General features: G+C 41.9%; 3 protein-coding genes across 4 annotated transcripts; 1 reads left to right on the forward strand and 2 right to left on the reverse strand.

Annotated features, from left to right (window-relative positions):
- The first annotated feature begins 725 nt into the window (after positions 1 to 725).
- On the forward strand, positions 726 to 2,344 carry LOC4351588 (protein BYPASS1-LIKE). Its single transcript, XM_015764806.3, has one exon. It carries the CDS (start codon positions 848 to 850, stop codon positions 2,090 to 2,092), a length of 1,245 nt encoding a protein of 414 aa, XP_015620292.1. The 5' UTR covers positions 726 to 847; the 3' UTR covers positions 2,093 to 2,344.
- Positions 2,345 to 4,004: 1,660 nt separating this feature from the next.
- Positions 4,005 to 10,071, reverse strand: LOC4351589 (uncharacterized). 2 transcript variants are annotated; one of them, XM_015764803.3, is made up of 14 exons: positions 9,605 to 10,071; positions 9,015 to 9,100; positions 7,987 to 8,141; positions 7,841 to 7,905; positions 7,523 to 7,709; positions 6,704 to 6,967; positions 6,477 to 6,610; positions 6,151 to 6,340; positions 5,985 to 6,044; positions 5,650 to 5,898; positions 5,309 to 5,567; positions 5,022 to 5,227; positions 4,856 to 4,906; positions 4,005 to 4,721 (listed from the first exon to the last, which is right to left on the reverse strand). In XM_015764803.3, exons 1-14 carry the CDS (start codon positions 9,841 to 9,843, stop codon positions 4,431 to 4,433), a joined length of 2,436 nt encoding a protein of 811 aa, XP_015620289.1. In that variant the 5' UTR covers positions 9,844 to 10,071; the 3' UTR covers positions 4,005 to 4,430. The 2 variants fall into 2 exon arrangements, with proteins under 2 accessions (XP_015620289.1, XP_015620291.1); XM_015764805.3 differs by having other exon boundaries at positions 7,987 to 8,154.
- Positions 10,072 to 12,698: 2,627 nt separating this feature from the next.
- On the reverse strand, positions 12,699 to 23,887 carry LOC4351590 (uncharacterized). Its single transcript, XM_015764683.3, has 18 exons — positions 23,764 to 23,887; positions 22,922 to 23,062; positions 22,645 to 22,803; positions 22,207 to 22,269; positions 22,045 to 22,134; positions 21,663 to 21,956; positions 21,427 to 21,524; positions 19,219 to 19,254; positions 18,967 to 19,087; positions 18,656 to 18,892; positions 18,104 to 18,199; positions 17,952 to 18,017; positions 17,719 to 17,757; positions 17,505 to 17,639; positions 16,895 to 17,247; positions 15,619 to 15,712; positions 13,948 to 14,127; positions 12,699 to 13,204 (listed from the first exon to the last, which is right to left on the reverse strand). Exons 2-18 carry the CDS (start codon positions 23,018 to 23,020, stop codon positions 13,106 to 13,108), a joined length of 2,259 nt encoding a protein of 752 aa, XP_015620169.1. The 5' UTR covers positions 23,021 to 23,062; positions 23,764 to 23,887; the 3' UTR covers positions 12,699 to 13,105.
- Positions 23,888 to 24,718: the final 831 nt, after the last annotated feature.

A 24,718-nucleotide genomic window follows, 5' to 3' on the forward strand; every position in this document is an offset into this window, starting at 1 on the left:
GAGGAATATGGTTTTTTTTCCCTCAACGATTGCAAGACTTACTACTTCAAAAAGAATAAAACAGTTGCGGGTTTAGGATTTTCTATTCCAATCTGTTAGAGAATTGGATAGCAAAAGTGGTATTTGGAGTAATCAGATGATCAGCTACAAAGCACCACACTTGTACCTTACATGGCTCATGTGTAATTGATCTGTTTGATGGGCTACTATAATTAGTAGCAGAAAATGCAATGTACTTTTATATGAAAGATTTCTTCAATCCTTTCCTCAATTGGTCCATTGGGAATCCTCATGGCCCTTTAGCAGTTGGGACAAACCCACAAACCCATAATAATGGAAACATGTCAATTGTCAAAGCTCACAACTACTAATCACATCCCCCACAAAAAGCAAAAGCATCATTAATCATAACAAAGAAAAAACCTCCAATAAGTTGAGAGCAACTAACTAGTGACAAGTACTAATTAATTACCCACATCTCCCAAGGACCCAAATGCAAAACAACTCAACCCCTCCACACACACACACAGAAAAACGTGTACCAAAAAAACATTCCAAAACCAAAAATAATTATCAGCCTATAAATTTATTATTATTTATGTCCTCCACACACACACACCACCCAAAATCATCCGATTAATTAATTTGATTTAATGTAATGTAATTAGGGTGGTAATCTAAAATTAATCACCCCTCCCCCTCCTAATCTCACGCCCTCATATAAAACTCCCCACCCGCTGTTGCTTCCGCATCACCCATTCCCTTTTTCCTTTCTTGCGCCATTTCCCACCGCCGCCGCCGCCGCCCGCGCGCGCGCGAGATCTCGCCGGCGATCTCGCCGGAGGCGATGCCGGTGACGGAACACCAGGGCTCGTCGTCGTCCCCGTCGACCTTCTCCTTCGGCCGCTCCCTCCTCTCTCTGCGCCGCGACCACGTGGCCATGCCGTCGGGCGAGGAGGCCGACCTGGAGGCGTTCCAGCGCCATTTCGCGGCGAGCCTCGGCGAGCTCCTGCCTGGGGAGGTGGAGGGGGGAGGCGGCGGTGGTGGTGGTGGTGGTGGTGGTGGAGGGGAGGAGATCTTGTCCGTGGCGTGGATCCGGCGGCTTCTTGAGGCGTTTATTCTGTGCCAGGAGGAGTTCCGGGTGTTCGTGGCGCAGGCGCGACGCCGCGGCGCGCTCCCGGCGGCCGGGGAGAAGCTGGTGGTGGAGTTCCATGAGAGGGCGGTCAAGGCGCTCGATGTGTGCAACGCGGCGAGGGATGGCGTTGATCAGGTGAGGCGGTGGGAGCGGCTCGCGGACATCGCGGCGTCCGTGCTGCTCGCGCCGGGGGAGATCCACGAGGGCCAGCTCCGCCGCGCGCGCAAGGCGCTGTCCGATCTCTCTGTGCTGCTCGTGGACGACACCGCGGCGTCCGGGAGCGGTGGCGTCGCGTCGTTCCTCGCGTCCCACCGCAACCGCTCCTTCGGCCGCGCGCGCGCGTCCCCGTCCCGCGCGTCGTTCGCCGGCGCCACCTCCTCGTCCCACTTCCGCTCCCTCTCGTGGAGCGTGTCCCGCGCGTGGTCGGCGTCGCGGCAGCTGCAGGCGATCGGGGCCGGCCTGGCCGCGCCGCGCGCGCACGAGGCGGGCCTCGCGGCGCCCGTCTACGCCATGGGCTGCGTGCTCCACCTCGTCGCGTGGGCGCTCGTCGCCGCCGTCCCGTGCCCCGACCGCTCCACCGCGCTCCAGGCGCACCACCTCCCCGCGGCGCCGGCCCGCGCCGCGTTCCCGTGGGCGCCGCCGCTCCTCACCCTGCAAGAACGCCTCGCCGAGGAGGGAAAGCGCAAGGACAGGCGCAACTCCTGCGGCCTCCTCAAGGAAATCCATGTCCTCGAGAAGTCCACGCAGAAGCTTACCGACGCCATCGACGCGGCGCCGATCCCGCTCTTCGGCGACAGGGAGGCCGACGTGCGGGAGGCCGCGGCGGAGCTCGCCGCCGTGTGCGCCGCCATGAGAGACGGGCTCGAGCCGCTCGAGAGGCAGGTGCGCGAGGTGTTCCACCGCATCGTGCGCAGCCGCGTCGAGGGCCTCGACTCCTCCATGCGCAATGCCGATTGATCCATCCATCGATCGATCGATCGATCAGAATTTCTCGTTTTGATTGGGCAACGTGTTGGTCCTAGGTAGATTTCTTGTTCTTGATCTGCTTTGTTTGAGTTCCAATCGTAATCGAGTATAAATGTGTACTTTCGTGTAAAGAAAAGGGGATTAGAGAGGGCCATCATAATGTAAAGATGGCTGCTTTGTTCCTGTGCTCTTTTTTGTTCTCCTGCATTTGGTATATATATCTCATCAATTTTTTGTTCGTCATTGCGTCTTCGGCTAAACTTTGATGATTCAATTTATGTTCTAGAGCTCATCAAAGTAATTTTTTTTGGAAATTTAGTCCTTGTCATGGTTTCCTGACTGTTGCTGGATGGTGGTGTTGTATGTTCATATGATTTTGCTTTCAGAAGATTGCATGCCGACATTAGCCTGAGGTGTCATTCTGAAAGGGAGGTGTTGATGGAAATGCTGTCAAATATGAATATGTTTTTATTGTTCTTGACAGATTTAGTACTGGTGTTGAGGTACATGTCATGTGATCCATGTTCAATCTTGGAAAGGGTACATGTCATGTGATCTATGTTCAATCTTGTAAAAATCTGTCTTTTCATGAATAGGAAGAAACCTGAACAAGAAAGAGATGACAATTTTTTTTTTCAGTTTTGTGAATTCAATTGAGTCTTTTATGTTGTGGAGCATGAAAATTTGTGGAGTATTGGAGATTATCATCCAGTTCTGTCACCAAGGTGTAGGTGGCTAGCATTAGTTTGATTGTTTCTACAGCCATGTGATCCTGTCCTGTTTTTTTAAGACAAACCTGTTCAATTAGTTAGTTAGCTGTCCATTTCTCCACTTTTATACTCTTACCTGTTTCGAAGCATGTCTTGCCATACCGGTAATAGTCCTCTAGATAGTCAATGCCATGAAAATCACAGCGGCAAAACTGTTCCTGCTTTGAAGGCATCACTAAACTGGGAGGAATGTCTTCATCTTCAAGCAAAAGGTTGTGGATTTCAGCTGAATTAGTACTGCAGCAAAACGGTATCAATTGGGTTGCGCAATTCTTCGTTCCAGTTATATCTTCTGAAAATCTATTTTCTGCAATGTTTAGACTACTTGATGGTCTCCGTCTCTTTGAGCGTGTGTTAAAGACTCGCACCTACAAGTGCGTGCGTATGTTGTGCTTTTGTGGTGGTGCATTTTGTGTGGGGTCTTCCATGTGATTAATTTTTTTTAGAAAAATGAATGGTATTTTCAGAAGCTTCTGTTTTGTTTGAGCATGCATGACAATTCAGCAGCCACAGATCCCTGTGGTCACACAGCATTGTGGGTGCTGTTATACCTGTGACACAGAGTTGTTGATAACTGATACCTACTGCTTATGCTGAGAACCTGTCTGTCTCCAATGTGGTGGTAGGCTCCTCCTCCAGTTGTTGCTGCAATAACAGCAACAGATCACACTGAAACTCCCCTATCAGCAACAGGAGGAAGAAGAAGAAGATGCTTCAAGGAGGTCTCCCCCCTGTCTTCGTCGGCGGCGATGGTCCCGGCTCACCGGCGGTGTCACGTCGCTGGAGGTCGGCACGGCGACTCGGCTCATCCATGGTGTGACCTTGAAAGGCCTTGACCCAGTAGTGGTAGTGGTGGTGATGGAGATGGAAATGGCAGCTGAGCTGAGCTGATGATTCAACGGTCCAACTGAATTGTTCCACACGTTGGTCATCAGGACAGGGTTCAGACGTGCAGCCAACACGGCAGCATGTCTTGCCCACAAGGGACATTGCCCATGAGAGGGACAGGATAGGATCATACAGCTTTCAAGTTTGTGCATAATAAGTGCATCCAGCAATTGACCTGGTACCAGGAAAAAAAAAAGAGTGATTTCACTCGTTCACTCATCAACTTGATGTTTGGAACTTGGAAGGGAGAAAAATAAGGAATTCCATTTTCACCAACCAAACAGTATCATCTACCATGGATATTTGTCAGTTTCACCATGGGATGATGAGTGAAAAAAAAACAAACACATATCATGCTTATTTTGACATAAGCTCTGGCTGGCTGGCTGGCTGGCCATCCTAAACTGCAGTGTTACATACACCAAGAAGGATTATAACTGACGGCAAAAATCTACAGGAACTATATGGTTGAAATGAAATGAAGAAATCAGGACTATTTATACAATCAAATCTAACAGGCTGGAAAAATCGTTACTGCTAGGAACTTTACAGTGCTACCAATCTTGGTGTCGAATTGCGGTGAAAACTTTCCGCTAGGGTAATCTTTCTTGCTTGGTCAGTAGTGCACTATTGGTTTGATAAGGGCCAAAAGTGCAAAGAGGAAAACCCAGTCATCGAAAAAGTTCAGGGAAGGACCACATGATAAACTTGGCGTAGATGTCAGTCTCCAGGAACTCTATGTGCGCTGCTCTGCCAATCATGGTGTTTAGGTTCCGTCCTTGCGCGGACTGATCAAAGTTCACATCACAGCGCATGAAGATCCGGGTTTCAGATGTGGGTGCGCGCATCTGATCTAAGCAATTGTTGAGCATTTCTGTAAAGACTTGGCCCTTCCTTGAGTTATCTGATGATGCAGCCGGGCAGAGCTCGATTCTTGCTGAATGATATGGTACATAACCATCCTGGTATGGCAAGAAAATGTTACAAACTCATGATTTCGAAATAAAGATCATTAGAAATGCTGAAAGATTCAGAGCAGCCACAACTCTGATTCACATGTAAATTAAAGCTGTTAATCACGTGGAAAGGGGATAACCTGTGGTGAAGATAGAAGTATAATATTTTTGAAGTTCTCCAGTGTCTTCAACTGAAAAGGATTATAAAAGGGAACAGCTTATGGCCAATTCTAAGATCTGATATAAATTCGCAACAGATAGGATTACTGAATGCACTACAGAACGAAGCAGAGGGTGATACCATACCTTACAAAGTTTATAAAAGAATGTATTCTGGGGGTCTTGATCATCACTGAAAGTGAGTTGATGGATGCACTGTGCTCCCTTGAGCTTTTTTAGAAGCCAGAGGCCAGAGTTGAATAAAGAGTTTGAGCTGTACCAGTAGCCCAAGTGTGGGCCTGATATTGACATGTACGTGTACAGGTTCTTCAAGTATGGTTGTAATGCGGGTTCTATTCAACATGCAAAGATTGAGTTAGCACCATCGAGATGAACTTGCCTGGAAGGAATTTATTGAGTAAGTTGGATAATACCTGCAAGTGCAGTTCTGATGATAACGTTCCCAATGGAATGGCCAACAAAACTAAGCTTCAATTCTTTGCAGCCTCCGTACTTTGCAAGCTTATCAACTTTCTTTTTCAGGAATGCAACAACTTCCCCAGCAAGCCTACCACCCATTTCTTTAAAATCCCCAGATGTTTTATCTTCGTTAGCCTCAGACATTAAGCACTCAGCTCCAGGATCCAACAGAAGCCATTGATTTCGTACAAGACGTAAATCCAGATGGTGTCCCTGCTTTTTGTACACCATAATAAGTTTCACCCGAACTGCATTGTGACTCTAGTGAAGCTTTAATGAAATAAAGAGTACTTGCCTGAAACCCATGCACAAAAATGACAGCTCGCAATATCCGTCCTTTTTTACCAGCACTGCTTTTCAGTGCCAAAGAATCTCCTTGTAGTTTAGGTAGTACAATCGTATCCTTTTGTTCTGAAGAATTTGTTGCCAAATCCTTGCTAGAGCCATGTTGCGGAACAACCATGACATGTTGTTCTATAAGAACAACAGGAACACGTGAAGGATCTGCATATATTTGCATATCTTGAACGGACAGCGTGTTGATCTGCAGGATGCTTTAAATCAGTAAACGATTCTAAATTAACAAGTTTTTCACTCATAAAGTTATTCCAAAAAAATAACAAGCCGAACCTTCATTTGTGCTATACTTTTCCTGTGCAGTTCAGCCCGTGAGGCAGAATTTTGTACAGGCTGCACGCAAATGCAAAATATCAAGTATATAGAAAAGGAGGGAACACCGTTTTCCTATTGAAAATGGTTGTTATTTAATTTTAAGAATTCAAGAGAAGAAAATTACATCATCATGGAACTTCCTTGAGCCAGAAACTCTCAGAAGGGAATGACGGTGAGATGACTCATCGTCCGTACTACGTAAATAGCGGTGTGGGATCTCAATTTTTGAGTGAACAGTCCATATTGACCATTCTGATTTCCGGTCAAGAGCCCAAATATCACGCAAGTAGTCCAATATCTTGGTTTTATTTATCCTGTAGATGCAATAAATACATTGTTGGACAAATAGTAGATAAAACTCATAAGTCAACATGGACAAACCAAGCGGACAGTCCCTAGGCCCACTGAAGATATGTATGAAGTGAAAATAAGAGAAACAGTGAACTTAACCTATGAAATTTCAAGAAAGCATTCCATAGAAGTGAAAGTTGGCTGCTCACAGTTAGAAACAATTCTAACAACTCTTCCTTAGGAAGTGTATATAGCATAGCATCGTTGGCACCATCAACCGCACTGTTGGGTTTCTGTAGAAGTTGTACAAAAAAATATCAACAATCAGCAAGTCTCGTACAATAAACACATTCATAGATCACTTAAGACGGATAAAGATAGCATACCTCCAGAAAGTCATGTAAAATGCCAGCCAAGTGCCCAACACCCTTGGTAGTTGCCGGGAAAACTTTATTTGAATTAGGTAGACCTGATTTTGCAGGCTGAACTGCCTCATATTTACCAAGACTTAAGTCAGCAACATCTAAATCTTCTACTGTTTTACCAATAGCATCACTGATTTTCTTTAGTTCTTCGAGTAGCATTTCCCTAGAGGTTAATAATGCCTTCACAATGTGATGCGATGTTGGTCCTAAACCTTGGTCTGGTATCTGCATATTAAATGCCATTATTACTTTGCAGTCACCAAATGGAGAAAGAAATCACCATGATAAAGCATACTACATTATCCTTCATGCTGCAAGAACCAATTGATTGAGGAGTAAATGTTGGCTATTTCGTGATAGTAAAATGCTAGCCTCTATATGATCATTGATGCAGCTTAAATAAATTTACAGACAAAAATCCATTAGTATACTTTCTGAGTGATGAACCCTTAGAACCCTATAGTTAAATCTACCCTGCCGAAAATCTCAAGAAAATATTATTTTCCAAAGCAATGCTAGGGGTTGTGCCAGGAATTGGAGTAAAAACATTCTTATTTTCTGAAGTTAAATTTCAGGTGCTGGTTCAGGAATTCACCATCAATGAACACCGCCACATATAAAACTTCACCAGATATGAATACAGTCTGCAGTTACCTAGTTCTATGCTTGCGTCCAAAGGTGTTTAAAAACATTCAGTTATAAACTTAGACATGCTTCCATAGAAGCACCGATTTTTTTTCCCAAATGCCAATTAAGCTAAAGTTCCACAAACCTGTGTACCTTCAATGATGATTTAGTTGCACCAGCTTTGAGGTACACGATATGTAAAGTCAGATCAACAAGCACGGAGTGGAATGCGTCAAAGTGAACTGGACAATATGAGTGTGAACCAAGGAGTGCTCGACGTGGGACTCTAAATTCATGAACAGCAGCCGAAGAAGTGGCACTAGAAGCTTGAATATCAGACCTACAGAAGATAGCAGCATTAGTATTGATGACTTAAAATCCAAATTTCATAATATGAAATTATGAATGCGAACTCGACAATGTGCACTGTATCGAAAGCACTATATATAGGGTTACAAAGTATCTGCTCACCCATTCTCCAGCGTTGGGGCATATATCAGCTCAAATTTCAATATAACAGATGAAGCTGCTGGGCCCTTAAATAAATAAAGCAGATCCGCTGATTAGGCAACAGCAAAATTGATTGAGAAAGGAAAGGGGGTATTAAAGTGCCCAACCTCTTCTTCACTGTTGAATATGTTAAAAGACACCATAACTGATAGATAAATGTCTTGTCTAGCATATTTGATTCGAAATGGCTGCGTGTAGAAGCTGTTATCGGCATCATCTATTTTCCAAATGCCCAATGCATCGTCCGCACCAACATCAGAAGCTGCACAATCCACCTAGCATGTCATTACCTATCAGCTAATGATTGGAAATTTTACACTTTAAAATATGTATGTACTTTTTTTGGACTAAAAATTTCTTCAGCTTTTGAGTGTGTTTTATTCCCTTTGTAATCTGTAAATATTTCTTTAATTCTATAAAATCACACTGTTGGGCAAATGCCTGACAGTAATTTACTTCAAAAAAAAAAGCATAGACAATTTTTGTTGAGTGAGAACACATATTTTACAGTATTATACCGTGTTAAACACTGTAGCACACAGTTTGTCATGGTCAGGGGCTAACGATCATCCTTTAGTTGTACCCTCATTGCCCATCATTGTTTTGCACCAAAAAGGGCAATTATCATAAAGCTAGGTGCCAAACACAATTTGACCAATGAGCTCATCCATAAGGACTATATGTATTTCTCTACAGACATTCTGCATGACATCGTAATTAATAGAAACAAGAAAAATGATGTATGACAAGTCTGTATGGTAACTTTCCGTATACAGCTCAACAACCTCTTTGATGTTATATTAAGCATGATTCAATGGTAACAAAACAGGCTTGGTAATTTAATACCAACGAGATAGCACTGAAAATTGTAACAAATACCCTCCCCCGTTTTACCAGTTAGAATTATTCTCTTTTCACCATCATATGGTATATGATACACACAGTCAATTATTGGCAGTGATCAAGCGGTTCACTTTTATCAATATGGCAGTGGCTGTTACTACTCATCAAGCACATCGGTTGTAAAGGTCCAAGTTTCACCATACATTTCCATCACAAAGCATCTTGAAATCATGAAAGTAGTAGAAGTAGATGATGAAGCCTTCATATTCAACATCAGAAATGATGGACGCACCTTCATATTGCACGACCCTTGCAGGTGAAGCTGGCGTCTTGGAACCACCTTCCTCCCACGTTGCACTAATCTTCATTTGGTACCACCTGAACATAACACAAAACTACCCGTTAGAGAATGAAGCGACAAAACACCTTGGCATAATCAACAATTCCATACAATTACACACAAACATTCAACAGAAGCCAACATTTGCAGTAAACTGTAAAAAAAAATGTGGGCGATGTCAAAATTCAGCAGCTCGGGCACAATGTCCACAGTTCAAAGGAGTGAAGGAGTACAAGAAAGAACTCCAAAACAGCGAGCTGAACTGAAAGAAGACTGCAAATCAGCAAGAAATGTTCGAACAAGCGGAGCCCAAACATTTAGTTAAAAATGCAGTGTGATATAATGAAAAACAGAAGGAAGAATTCACCTAAAACTGCATGCATTTTCTCGATTCGTCACTCTAAAAATGTGACCCTTTAGCACAAGCCGCTCGAACTTTCCATTCTCAACCAAAAAGGAACAGAACCCAAGAACACATTCACGGAAAAGAGAAACCCAAAGAAAGGCCAAAAAGCGAAAAAAAGGATTTCACGCGGCCGTACCCTTGCTGGAACAGATCGAGGTTGTGGAAGCGGTGGATGTAAATGGCCACCTCGTGCACCGTCTCCATCACGTCCGGCGAACGGAAGGGGAGCCCGCTCTTTCCCTCCGCTCCGGCGGCGGCGGCGGCGGAGGCGTTGGCGTTGTGCACCCGCCTCAAAGCCGGCGAGACCCTCCTGACCGCCCCGCGCGGGCTGTCCTCGACGCCGCCGCCGACGAGGCACCTCATGCGGCCGAACATGGCGCGACGTCCCCGCGCCGCCTCGCCCGCCCCGATCCGCGCATCCCTGCCTCGATCCCCTCTCGCCTCTCGCCTCTTCCTCCAACTCTAGTCTCTAGAATCTCCAAACCCCCTACTCCAGACGACGGCGGCGACGGCGGCGGCGGCGGCTAGATGCCAACGCGTAGACCCTTCGCTTCAGCGGCGGAGGAGTGGCCCCCACTCCTCAGTGGGGTTGGCAAAATTCGCAGATCGGGAGGCGACGGCTGCGGCTGCGGCTGCGGCGGCGGCCAGTGGAAGCCCAAGCCAGAGGCGGCAGGAGCAGGCCACGCGGAGGCTGTCACGTGGGGCCCAGCTCACCGGCGGCGGCGGCGGCGGCGGTCGGGATCGGAGGCGGCGGAGTTGGGAGGGAAGCGCGCGGTGGCCGGCGGTGGGGGGGAGCTGGTGAGAAAGGAAGGAGACGTCACGGGGGTGGATTTTAATAGCCCGCCGCACTCACTGACATGTGGGCCCCGGTGGAATCCCGCCACAGTGGAGCCCACGTGTCAGTGGGCCATGGACCAGTATCTGACACGTGGAGCCTAGCGAGTGGACAGGCGATTATGGCCGTAGCTGGACGGGGTACAGCAGGTGGGTGTATTAGGGCGCGCGCTCCTCGGCCCCACTCGTCAGTGGCTCCCCTGGCGCCATCAAGCGCGTTCCCGGAAAGCGCCGTCGTAACGAGCACGCGCGCGCGAAACCCGTTTCCTCCGCGTGGAAGCGGGTTTTACAAATACGCCTTCGCTTTATTTTTAGTACGGGTGGGCCCCAGGGGACGAGGTGACAGCATGATTGGCATGTGCGTATTTTTGCAGCCTGACAGCGACACATCTCTCGTCGTCCAGACAAGAGAAGATGAGAAGATGAGATGAGAACGAAGACGGACACGGAATAAACAAAAGAAAAGAATTTTCGCGCTGGTACTTGGAGCTTACAGTACGGTACCAATCTTTCGAGTTTCGATCAAAAAGAAAAGAAAACGATGAAAAATCCTGCCACCCAATAGATGAGAATAGTGCGTGTACGCCGTACCTTTTTTTTTCCCTGGTGTAGTGTCACTGTCACTAGGGACTTTGAACGGGAAAATTCAGCGTCCGATTGATGACAGGATGAATCTTTCCAAATTTTGATAATATTAACTTTTTGGTAAATTGACAACATTATCAAGTTTAATAGGATTTGCTCAATATAATATTGTCAAAATTTCATAGACATTACCAAAATTTGGTAACAAACTAAATATAACTATATAATTAACAATTTTACTAAATAATGGTATGATTTGAAATAACATCAATCTGAACAAGTCCTGCGCTACTCGAATCATGTGGAGAACACGGAGAAAGGATTCTCGCGTACCAAACATGGGCGCCGAAAAACGAACCACAAAATGTGCCGTTTCAGAAAAGTAAAATAAAAAGCACACGGAGCCACCTGTCATCCATAGCGGTCCCGCATGTCAGACCGTGGCCATTACCGCAGGATAGACGGACGGAAGGATTGGATGCTTCGGCAGCCTACTTGGAAAAAGCGAAGCAAGCTCGTTTTACCACAGTAAGACAGGCTATAAGTAAACTACAAACATATTTTAATAAGATAAAAGAGTAAAGAGAACGGGCTACAGATCTGTAACCAGCTACAGCACGAACTCCGAGATGTAATGTGTGTATACCAGGTGAGACCATATATTAATAGTATAGTAAACATTATTGTATGAATTGGCTAGAACCGATAATGGGTTATAATATTAAACTTGCTCTAACAGCACAAGTACGGGAAAGCATGGTCGAGTGAAGTGGATACTATTGCTGCGTACTCCACTGGACTGAGGAGTGCAGGGAGATCGATCCACAAGGGAAGGGGGAATCTAGGGAAAAGCAGTAGGCATAGCCGTGGGGATCATCCATGATCGCGTCGCGCGCGTCCGGTTGGTTGCTGTCGGCTGCTTTTCTCTTCACGGCATCGCATCGCATCGCATCGATCGGGGCCTCACCTCACATGCGAAGCGGCGCTTGCACAACTGGACATCACGTAGTACTAGTACTACCTCCGTCGCTTACTTGTCTTTTTAAGTTTTTATTTGTTAATGTTTGATCATTCGTCTTATTAAAAAAAATTAGAATTATTATTTATTTTGTTTGTCATTTGCTTTATTATCAAAAGTACTTTACATATGACTTATCTTTTTCTATATTTGCACTAATTTTTCAAATAAAACGAATGGTCAAACGTTGCAAATATAAAGTAAAAAACGTCACCTATTATAGTACCAGGGAGTAATACACATGGTTACTTCTGCGCCATACTATGTTCCAAGAGAGAACACAACCGCAATTTCTGCTCCAACGCAGCATCAGTCGATCACATTCACAGACCAGCCAAACATGACACAACAAAGGTCACCGCTCACGGCTCACGGGCTACGTTGTGCGTGTACAACAAATCGCTGCAGGGAAGTGACACATAATGATAAGGGAACATGTCAACATTACAGTTATAAAAATACTACTACACTAGTGGTAGCACATTCTGATCCAAATCTTTTGTCACCTTGCGCTCTCAACAGAAACAGAGAGCTCTTCTCTTTTTAAAACAGAATCCACAGCACCAAAACCCGCCACTTCTTGCGGGCAAATCAAAATAAACTACACGCATAACAACAGCCCGATGGCGAACATACCGGTTCCCCAAATCCTCAAATTTGGGACCATGCACACTACAACACAGGCAAGCAAGTAATCATTCTAGAACCATTCCTTTATTTTAAGCTTTCACTTCTTGCAAGGCATGGGTCAATAAGGATTTAGGGGACTCCCAAAACAATGCAAAACAGCAAGTAACAGTCCAAGATCAGGATCAAACAGCAAATCGCTGCACGGTTTGATACCTTCCTTACAAATCTTATATGTGTAAACACAAAAAAAGAGAAGGGGAAATTATATCCCATTTAAAGTTTATTTAAGCACCCCAAATCCCTAAATTTACAAGCTTGGTAGCCAGAAGAGATCATTACACCTGTGCTATGGGACACCTCACTAGAGGGCCTGGTGGTAGTTCAACATTCACAGAGAACTTTACAGAGGTAGAATTTTTGCGGTTTCGCTAAGGAGGCACACAAGGGCGAAACGCTTCTGTCTCTAGCGTGATGATAGTTTTCTCTCTAGGTCGTATGGTTATCTTCAACAAGACCTGCTCCGCACTGATTTCCTCAGCTCCTAGGGTGAACATTCGTTTCAAGTTGCAATCATCTTGACTGGACCACTTTGTAGTTAAGAATCAAATCCTCTGGCTTCTTCCAGACATAAGCCCGCACTGTGGCCAAGCTCATTTCGGGTGCCAAAACCTGCTTCATATTAGTAATATTTATCACAGAGGTATAAGAACCTAATGCAAGAAAAGCATAATGATCTCCAAATTGAAATAAACAGGATTCAGCATTTGACCTTTTACTGACTGCTATAAGGAAAACTCAATCATACTTGCTAACAATTTATAGCAAATTTATCTTGAAACATCATTATTACTTGTTAGTCAGATAATGTGAAAAAGAAAATATCCATGAATCAAGCAGAACAGGTTAAAAAAGGTAAATTTACCGCACATAGTCACAACAAAAACTTATTGAAGACTATAATAACAATTAAGCATGGCTAGTTAATGTTGTATAATTTCCCCTTCAGTACACATGTTGTAAACTGCATATAAATATTACAATTTATTGATATAGCACAGTAGGAACCTCTCCTGATATTTTAAATCAGAAAAAAAAAGCCATAATAACAATTGATCAGAGGCTAAAACTCTGTTGAGAATGTGAGAAAAATACATGGTGTCCATAGGTGCACTAGACTTCAAAACATTCGGAGCAACAACAAATATATGCAGGGTTATAGAATTAAATGCATGGTTATAGAATTAAATCTGAATTCAAATCCATTATTGAGGATTATTGGGGATCACAATGGACAAAACAGGAAAACAGTGGGTATTAGTGATGCCTTTTTTGTTAGTGGTAACATTGGCCCTCAGCAAAGGGGAACAGTACATAGAAAGAAAGAAACAACAGTTGAATTTAGAAATACTTGCCTGGCTGTTACACAATATCTCTACAGAAGGTTTCAATTTTTGCCATGGTTTTAGTCCAAGCCGTGAAGAACTATCTAGCGCTGAAAATTGTGATTGGCCAGAAGTCAATCCCATTCCAAATGTGCTGTCAGCATTGCCATCCAGTGGTCTATCAAGTTTCTCGACCACATAGTTAGCTACCTGTACAAAGAAATATAGCTTCAATAGACATAACACGATAGTCTAGCAATAACAAAACAAAATTGCTATAAAAAATGGTAACATTTTTCCTACTCAATCTCAGTTGACTTCTTGTACCAATGTGGCCCTTCTCTGTTCTTTCGGTTTTTGTATTGATTAACTCTCTGCTTGTTTGTTGGTTTGCATTTGCACTAGAATCTCCTTACTAGGAATCAAGAATCATGTTATGACCTGTCCAGAGCTTAGCATGTTTTTGCTAGTAGATTTTTTTCATTCATGATAGTAGCCTTCTGTGATTTCACTTCTACTCCCTGTACCAAAATTTAGCTACCTTAGTACTTCAAATTTGAATTACAAAGGTAGCTATATTTTGGGAAGGAGGGAAGTAATTTGTGAAATTTGCGAATCAGATTTGCTAAAGAGGGCGGCGTCATATCAATCTGCATGGTATTTTTTGGGGGGAATTGAGTAGGTAATCAATCTTGTTAAGTCTTGTATATTGAGTGCTAGACAAACTAAAATCCAGGTTCCTGAAGCATAACTACCTAATATTATCTAGGTAGTAAGTTCGCAACAATGAATCAGGAAGCTAGCTACCAGCACAAAAAAAAAAAGCATGGTTAGGTAGCTATTTTCACTCTTCTGTCCATGCATGCAAGATGCAACAGACTAATGTCCATTTAGCTATTTTCACTCAATTGTTATGCATGGATCGCCAGCAAACGGCTAAATAAATTCTTTTCGTAGAAGAAATTCAGCGTTTGTTAAGGCCCAGGTTACGGAGCAGAGATCATGGATAACATATTCTCAGTTTCCCAAAAACCTTTCTTTTCCGTTTTGAGAGAGGGGGGGGTTTCTATTTATGGATTTCCTAAACTAGTTTCAGGGCTTATACGTTTCAAAGGAATTGTAAAGGACTGTCATTTGTTTCAAAGGAATGCACCAAAGGAAAATTTCCTATCCCTCCACTTTTTAGGGGGAAACGAAGGAAAAACATAATCCACTCCAACACAATGTTTTCAATACTTTGGATTATTTGCTACACAACCATAGGAAAGTTTCCTATGTTTTTCAATCCTTAGGTTTGCACATGTATTCCAATACTATTCCTACGTTTTGAAAATCCTACAAACCGAACGAGCCCTCATATTACACGAGTTTTCTTTTCTTTCCCCAAACAAACAATCAGTGCAGTCAAAATAAACAGAATAACCTAAAACCTAATTTATTAGAAAAACTCCTAAAACCAATTATCCTAAAACATATCAATAATTCTTCGCATCCAAGCACCTACTACCTTATACTCCCTCCGTCCCAATATGTAGCAACCTAGGATGGGATTAATCCTAGGACTACGAATCTGGACATAAGGTATGGTCAGATTCGTAGTCCTAGGATGGGTTCTTATGTCCAGATTCGTTGTCCTAGGAATCCCATCCTAGGTTGCTACATATTGGGAGTATATATCAAGAAATTTCAAAGCAATCTTACTTTGTGAATCCGCAATATCCGTGGAGCACTAAGTTTCCCTTGTGTTATGTTCGGTGCAGGTGACCCTTCAGCAGGATGCAAGTAGAATCCACACCTACATTAAAGAAAAGAAAATAACATCAGTGACTAGTTTGTTCCATGACAGTTATGTCTATGCAAAGGCACCCTGTGTATAACATCAACTTTTGCAGAAAACATCAATCCAAATCTCACTTGCTCGTACTTTCATTATTTTCAGTAAATACCCTAATAAGATCCACTATTAACATGAAAATGGGTCAAATCCAAAAAGGATATGCAGAATCTATTGTTTTACACCCTCAGGAATTTAGCACTGTGCAGACCTTAATAAATAGCAGATAATTTGATGCCTTGCAGAGATCTTAATCAAACCTTGTGGAAAAAAATTACTGGTGGTTCAAATATAGGAAATTGAATATATTTAAATCCTTTAAAAAGAAAGAATAGATTATGCCAGTATCTAATCATCATTGTATAGAACTATTAGCACTGGAACTTTCAAAGAGGGATATCAGCTAACCAAGCTATGCCACAAAATCGTGGCAGAAACCAAATACTCCCCCAGTCCCAAAATAGAACAACTTGTAGCATTCAAAATTTGTCCCAAAATATAACTTCTCAACCTACATTCTCTTCTCAACCAACCACAATCTTCCGCTATTCAAACTCTTCACCTATTGCCTTTTCTCAACCAATCGCAACCCTCCCTCATTTAATTCCACCTACTTTCTTAATTCCCATGTCCAACCCTAAAATTCCTTATACTTTGGAACGGAGGTAGTATATATATAATCACAATATGTTCAACGAAAGAGGCAAAATAGATGTTATAAACAGGCTTTGAGTAAATTAGTATCACAGAGGGGACATTTCATATCAAGTCCAAATTGCTAGAGAGCACAAATTTTGAATTTCTGCAAAGCGAATCTCCAAATTAAGGTATAATGCATCACGATATATGTTCACCAAAATTCGAGGAGGAATATTGAATAATCCACTCAAACAGCCATCCCTGTGTGCCCTCTAGCAAACAACATACCTAACGCTCATATGTTATACAGTTCACAAACAACAGCATCAACGAAATTTGGGCTTACTATTGCAACTAAAATGCCTTGACCTTCTAAAAGCCCGAGATTCCACGAAATACTACCTTCCAAGATAGTGCAGCATCTCGAAAGAACTCAAGCAATGGTCCAAAGATATAAAGAAAAATACCATCTTAGGAGAATAGGAAGTAGAAATGAGCAATTACTTTGTATTCTCTTTTGGAAATCGATTATGCTCAACACAGTCCACAATCCACCATGGGATATCGCTCTCGGTTCCATCTAAATCTGTAATTCTCTTTCTCCAAGGCCCTCCACTTGAACCTTCTGTGATGATTGATGGAGGCGAAACTGTGGAAAACTCAAATGAGGGAAGCATCTGACTTGCATGATTTTCAGCCCCATCATCAACCTCAGATCTTGGATGGGGCAAATTTTTCAAGGATACATCTTTTCCTGTTGAAGTGTCACCATTTGACAAGCCGTGTGAGCCAGATCTCTGCTTTTTTTTACTCCAATGAACTAACAAACCACGGAGAGTCTCCTGAGCCAAATTAATCTGCATTTTTTTAAGAGGGAATTGTTAAGAAGTTGAATCAGGTATGAATCAGATCTCACTTGCAAGTGGCAATCATATCAGGTGAATTTCATCATTAGGTGTCATGGATGGTTTGAACCAAGAATACAAACTAAAATATATCAACAAAAGAAAGAACTTTCTGTCTTAGTAACAGAATGATTGAACTACTGGTGCATCAAAAGTTTGAAGAATGATAAGCAAAACAACCAGTTGACAACATATGATTCTGTGCAAACCTTAAGATCTTCCTGTGCTCCTGCAACGTTTAAGTCAACTGCATATATTTCTGCAGAAAAGCATTGAGGTGTATCCAGGTGGACAGACAGGCATCCCAATCGAGCATCCATGGTAAACCAGGCAGGTATGCTAACCTAAAAGTAAAGACACAAATTACATACTAGTAAGCAGCAGATTTTTACTACACAGAGATCATGAGTTTATCAGTAATACCATCTCAAACAACTCTTTTTTCTTATCCTCAAAAGAAACCTGCACGAACAAAGTGGAGTGGCTTAACATTCTATCAAATATCAAATTCATTCAAAAAAAAATCAAAAGACACACAGTATGAACTACAGAGTGCCCGAAATTGGGACTGAAACTAGAATTGCTGCTGACTCTCAACATACTTAAGGATCTTTTCAGGGAAAGAGCTATTCGCTAAATTGAGCAAAAATAAGAACCTTGCCAAAGTCTTCAATAACAGCTCCTCGAGTAATCTCCCACAATTTGACAGAACCAGCAGTATCCTATGAAATAGGAGCAAGGCATATAAGTGAACTCTTTGTAATCTGCTAATGGTAGAGCACATGATGGAAATAACACTTGTAATCACCTTCGTCAATACATGTCTTCTATTATTCAGGATCTCATGCTGAGTTATTGCTGGAACTCCAGGAATAATTGAAGATGGTTCTTTGTGTATAGGGACCTAAAGTGGTATAATCATGATATAAGCACTCATTAAGCACCAATAAAAATGTTGCCCATAGTTAAACAAACTTTCTATGTTTACTCAGGCAACAGTTATTCTGTCAAAGAAATTGCCTGCTTCAGTGTGGCAAAGCATGGAATGAATTTGTGTCTATGACATGCTGGGTCACTATACTAAGACTTGTATCACGCCAAATATGTAGCAGCAAACCAAACAACAGCCTCCATGTTGTGGCTTGTGTGTTACTTTTAAAGATCAGTCAATCTCAAAGTTAAGTTCACAAGGTTTATACTGCAGAATCCCTTATACCCTATTTTATCTTCAATGTGCGCAAGTATGACAATCGCTATGGCATGTGAAACTGTTATTACTGACTTAAAAGTGTGTCTGCGAAGAAATACAAAATTATTGTTCATGATACAATTAATGAAAGATGGCAAATGTCATGCTTACAGGTGCTGATCCTTCTAAAGAAGCCCTTGCCCTGGAGAATGACAAATTGCCAGCTAAGAATGAAGAACCTTTTTGGAAAAGCTTTAGGGGTTCATGCGCTTCAGCTTTCCATCCATTCACAGAAGAATCAGTTGTTGCAACCCAAATCATATCATCCTGCAAGGACAATTGTAGAATCGGGTGCTCGTTTGTGCAGAGCAAGACACTCTCTCGATTGCTTAAATCTGTCAAGTACACCTGCCATCCAAGAAAACAGGAAGGTTCAGAATTCAGAAAAGAAGCAATTATGCAACATTTGAAACTTGACTCACCGACTGATCTCTTCCACCACTATAAACATGACTAAACGAAGGAGTGCTTGCAAGCGCCCAGACTGAATCAGTATGCACAGCATAAGAATGAATACATCGCTGCTGTCCCAGATCCCATAATCTGCAAAATCCAGAAACATGTGCAGACAAGATGTTACATGACTTCATGATCAGTGTGAAAGTACAGATATTTTAGTGTGCATACACACATACACAAGATCTGGAGTGGGCAAGACTAGAACTGTGAATTACCTTATCATTGAATCAGATGAGCCTGAAAGACAATACCTGTAAACATTTTACAGACCAAATTAAATTACTAGCTCAACAAATTAAATAACCCCAAATAATAATATTAATAATAATAAAATAAAAGGAAAAAACATTTTGTGTTAACCATTTGCAACCAAATATTGCTGTCAAACATGACATGTAAGCTACCACAACCACACCACACCATCTTAGTCACCAGTCAGCTGACCTCACACGATGAAATGAACCCCTCTAAAATCATCAAGCTGCTAGTAAATTATACATGAAAATGGGTTGCATGGCACATAATATGACTACGATGGTAACTAGGACAATCACCAGCAGTTAATGTCAAATCCAACAGGAATCCATTCACGTAAATACTGCTGAAATTTAATGGGGGCTAATTGATAAAAAAAAATGTTCCACAGGGCAAGCTTATCAAATAATACATGGTCCATTGCTAAGATCAACCATCTCAAATTTAAAAAGAGTCAGAGGGTAAGGGGTAAAATCTGATGGTCAAAAAAAGTACTTTTAAGAAGCATGCAGATGCAACTATATCAGGAATATATTTCACATTCCAGAAGATCTAACACCATGACAATCACTCCTTAGCACTCAATGGATTGTATACAATACAACGAAAATCTTCAATATAAGCCCTAAAACTAATACTCTGTGCAATCAAACCCAAAATTCCAATTATTGATTTGAACCCCTGAAATATTGAATTTGATGTAATTAAACCATTCAGGTTTAGGCCTGTTAATTTGAATCCCACTGTGCACCTTTACTACTAAAACTGTAAACTATATCATTCCTACTAATCTACAAGCAAGATGAGCAACTGAAGTTCGATAACTAAACAATTGTGTAGCCTTATTCAAGTTATCTACACAAAAGCCCAACAGCAAATTGTTGAACATGAGTTGCAGAAAATTGATCTCTAAGGTCCTGTTCTTTTCAGCTTATTCACCGGATTGCTGAAACATATTGTTTGTTCTATGCTTCGAAAAATACTTTTTTTTCTAGAAAAAAAGTTTCTGCTACTGTGTTGCTTCGACCACTTATTTTAAGCTATTTATTAAGTTTATTTCTTCAAATATTTAATTTATCACTATAACCTGGTAGATAATCTGTGGCAATAATCCACAATAATCTAAATCAAATCGGGAAGCACGCTAGACAGTTTCAGTAATAGTTTGTGACTGTGTCCCTATTCAGGTTGCCCATGTTGACACATATCTGTAGTTACATCACCAGTCTGTTAATCATGTGAGAAAAGGGTACTAACTAAATATATCCAGATAACAAAGAGCTAAAATGAACAAACAGAATAGTTGAGAGCTCAAACCAACAGAATAGAGCTTAAAGAACTTGATTGCACAGATTTGAATAGTTGGGGACTTCAAATCAACAAAACTGGAGTTGGACTTTAGGGTCTTGATCATACACTTGTAGTGCTATTTTCCCATAATATATCAACAATATTGTGTGCTGAACTAATTCTGAGTTTCAAAAAAAAATAGCACTGCTGACCTAGAGCTCTTTCATGGATGATGAATGCGATAGAAGACCAAAATACTTGACAAACACTAAATTTAGCGAGCGAAGTAATACCATATCCAACTACCAATGCGAAAGCCATCAATTTGGGCATGAACAATGGTGTGATGTCAGTCTGGGAGAAGATGCTACATAGGATGGTGTGGAAGAGAAAGAAAGCGGAGAGAGAAGGATGTTGTATCTTGATTAGCAGAGAGGATAGCTTAATAAAATACAATCGCTATGTATACCATCTATAGAGTCAAATCATTAATTATGCAAATCTATTACAGATAACTACTAAGTAGACAACCTATTGTAGAAGTTGTCTACATATAATCTATTATGACGTAGAACGATAATATAGACAGCGGCTGTCTAAACTACAGTTCATGCTCCGAAGAACATTTGGATATCTCAGAATTATGACAGATTTAGAATTACAGATACTAAAAACAAATGCAGAGCACAAGTAACTGCAGGAGATTGAAAGAAAGAACACCCATAACTTATTATCGTGGAATAAGAGGCTAGGATAGATTTAGATGACAGTATTGAAGTGGGGCAGCAATACGGGAACAGAAGTCAATTTTAAGGGATATTGTCAAGGAAAAGAAACATCATTGTCTAGATGAATCTACAAGAACATTTCACACAAACCTGCCAGTAGGATCAAGAAGTAAAGCCCTGATATTGTCAGTGTGCCCTCTCAATTTCATTTTCTTTGAACCAGTCCTGGGATCCCAAACGCGAACAACCTACACTAAACAGGTACATATAAGGAAATATCACAGGAGAGGTCTCTCAAAAGCAGTCCAAAGAAATTCGCACATTATGGTGCCTCCTAACCCCAAGGAAACTTGCATACTCATTCTCAAAGATGAAGAACATAATACCTTTTCAGTACCACCAGAGACAAGTGTGTTTCCTGTGTCACTCATGGCCAATGCATAAACTGAATCTTTGTGACCTTTGGCAGTGATTGGACTGTACCCATGTGATTGCCCATTGGTGGAAGCAAGGTTGCTGCTAGAATTTACATTGCACAAGGTTGTCAAAGCAGGCCCAGAGTTTCCATTAGGAGCTTCATCCTCTTTTGCATCTACAGATTTGGCCACAGGAGCAAGAGAAGAATCAAGGTCCCATATAAAGACCTCACCGCCAAGGCCACCAGAGGCAACAATATTGCTCTACATTGCAGAGAATAAAAAAAAACATGTAAAACAAAAGGGATAAAATGAGTAGTTCCACAGAAAAGCATAGTGCTGGATAATATACATTTTTTTCAGATGCAGCAAGACAAATCACATAATCGGAATGCTGGCGGAGAGTCCTGGTACAAGCACCATCTGATAAACAATTCCACACCTGTGAAACAATTAGGAATTAAAAAACATGTGGATCCAAAATGAATATATAAAAACTGCTGAAACAACAGACCTTTAGAGTGGTATCTGAGGAACAGGAAACAAGATTTTGGCCAACAATAATGGCATCATTAACCTGCATGATAAATATATCAGCTTAAATCATAGAAAGTACTTCAGAGATAATGAAAGCGTCCATGTTACAAAATTAAGCTCAAATCTCCTCAAGGATGAGTTTCTCCATCAATGATAGAATTCCATCCGAAACTATAATACTTGGATATTGAAAACTATGTAGTCTTCTTTCCATCTGATCCTCTTTTGTTTTGGGGCAAGATGCTTATACATCTTTATTCAAATAAAAGTGGCAATGGATCATCAAAAAACACGATAATGGATAAATGTTGCTATGGTATGCGTCATCATGTAACTTTGGGCTAGTAAAATTTCAAAACGTAATGGTCAAATAACAATATTAAATCGACTGGAGTAAAAACAGAGAAACGCATACCCAATCAACATGTGACTCAAAAGTTGCTGAGAAGCTTGCGACTCCATTTTTTGGTTCCCACCTCTTCAAGGTACCATCCCGACTCCCGGTAAAAAGATAATCACTCGTACCAGAAGTAGAGGCATTTAGGTATGACAAGCAGTTGATCCCAGCACAATGCTGAAAAATAGACACAATGGAATGCATGATGAGACATTTGCACTGAAAATGAATTCTTTTGAATCAACTGGATGCATCCGCGATTCTGAGGATAGCTAGTTCTGGAAGTGGAACTGACCTTTTTGTTATCAGCGTCATTCAGCACATATGTAAAGCGCTTCTCCTTTCTCGGTCGACTTGAACCTGCCGTGTTACCAGCACTTCCAACACGATGCATTGAAAGATGCCTAATTTATCTAAAACCGGAGCAGCTTATAGCCTACAAATCAGTGGCATAGAACTTCAATTTTACTATAGATGAATATATATCAAGCCAAGCTGCAAATATTCAGCTATTGAAAAATTCAGCCTGTATAGTTCACATGCTGATAAAATTCAAAATATTAAGGTAGAAATAATCCTGCCATCATTTTACACAAGGTACCCCCAATCAGGGCCGAACCTAACGTGGGGCATGGGGGTTCAGCCAAACTTTTTTTGGAAACAAACCTAACCTGCAGCTAGTAGTACTACTAAGGTTAATAAGGCAAAGAGAAAAGCCTCCGGATCCAAAAAAGAAGCTAGGATTAAGTCTACGAGAAAAAGGATGCGGGTAGTGGACGAGTAAAGAGGACGTGTCGTCCCACCGGCGAGGATGCGACAGACGAACGGACGCCGGCGACGCTGCTCGCCGGACGAGATCGGAGTTGGTGGGCGCAGGCGGAGGGGCCGAACTCGTCGCAAAGGGGGAGATCGACTAGGGCGCAGTGCCAGTTACGCTTGCCGCTATACGGAGATGGAGGCTTGGATTCGATTCCCCGATATCAAATCAAACCCCCCCGAAAAAAAATCCTCGCAATCCGAGCAGCAAAGTCAAGAGCAATCGGCAGCAGTCCCCGGCTCGAGATGGATCTCAACTCCACGGCGAGGTCGGCAGCACGAGGAAGGGGAAGGATGGGGGAGGAGAGGAGAGTACCGTACCTTCGATTCGACGGCGAGGTGGCGCGCGGCGGCGAGGCAGGGAGGCGGAGGGATCAAGCAATCGCCGGCAGCCGCGCCTGGTAGGGGAAGGGGTTGAGGCTTGAGGGGAGGAAGACGAACTGACGAGACGAGAGAGAGGGCTGAGGGGTGTGGTTATATGCGCACGATAAATTTACAGTGAACGTGCTATCAACGGGTGACATGGCAAATAGCAATGTTATACTCATATCTATTGCTATTGATCTCTTTGTTGTCCACGAAATTTATTGATCTCTCTTTTTCTAATAATTTAATTAGATAATATAAACTACTATTTGTTTGGCTTGGTAATTGCTGACATCATATAATGGATGGATAATATAGCCGTCCATGATGTCAAAGCTAATTGAATATCTTTTTTTTTCTTAGTTTATTTGGCTTGAGCTCTTTGATTGTTCTTGGGAGTTTCATACAATTTTAGCTCCAATATAAAAGTCAAAAATCTTTTTTCCAAGAAATGTCAAAAGTCTATTTAAACTACAAATTTGTCTCATCAAAAAACGTTAATAAGCTAGAGTGGCCTTTATAACTAAAGCGAGTGAAAACCACAATGTTTGTTTTATTTGTTCAAGGAAAAAACCCAGCTTTATAATATAACCAATGTAATATACGGACTTGTAATTCTTCTTTTAGTTAGACTCTTAATGGGTAAGTTTTCAACTAAAATGATCCAAATGGTATTATTAATTCATAATATATAAATGATTTCTAAGCCAAAAACATACATAAGTCCACTGACCACCTCCTCCTTCCTCTTTCCTCTGTTCTGAATAGGTCGGCTAGAGTGTTTCATTTCACTAGCTACCGTATTTCTTAACTTTTTCAAGTTTCTAAATAGGTCGGTTACAGTGTTTCGTTTCACTAGTTTACTATATTTCTTAACCTTTTTCTAGCTTGTAATTTTGTATCAGGACTC

Source organism: Oryza sativa, chromosome 12 (assembly GCF_034140825.1).
Source record: "Oryza sativa Japonica Group chromosome 12, ASM3414082v1".
NCBI lineage: Eukaryota > Viridiplantae > Streptophyta > Magnoliopsida > Poales > Poaceae > Oryza > Oryza sativa.

Bases quoted from the DNA above. Each gene is read 5' to 3' on its own strand.
- LOC4351588 (XM_015764806.3), top strand. From the start codon at position 848: ATGCCGGTGACGGAACACCAGGGCTCGTCGTCGTCCCCGTCGACCTTC.
- LOC4351589 (XM_015764803.3), bottom strand. From the start codon at position 9,843: ATGTTCGGCCGCATGAGGTGCCTCGTCGGCGGCGGCGTCGAGGACAGC. The intron at 6,968-7,522 runs GTACACAGGTTT...TTTAATATGCAG, and splicing joins CAACTAAATCATCATTGAAG to ATACCAGACCAAGGTTTAGG. The intron at 4,722-4,855 runs GTTATCCCCTTT...TTGCCATACCAG, and splicing joins TACTTCTATCTTCACCACAG to GATGGTTATGTACCATATCA.
- LOC4351590 (XM_015764683.3), bottom strand. From the start codon at position 23,020: ATGCATCGTGTTGGAAGTGCTGGTAACACGGCAGGTTCAAGTCGACCG. The intron at 17,248-17,504 runs GTTTGCACAGAA...AAAAAAATGCAG, and splicing joins GAGCACAGGAAGATCTTAAG to ATTAATTTGGCTCAGGAGAC. The intron at 13,205-13,947 runs GCAAGTATTTCT...AATATGAAGCAG, and splicing joins AGATATTGTGTAACAGCCAG to GTTTTGGCACCCGAAATGAG.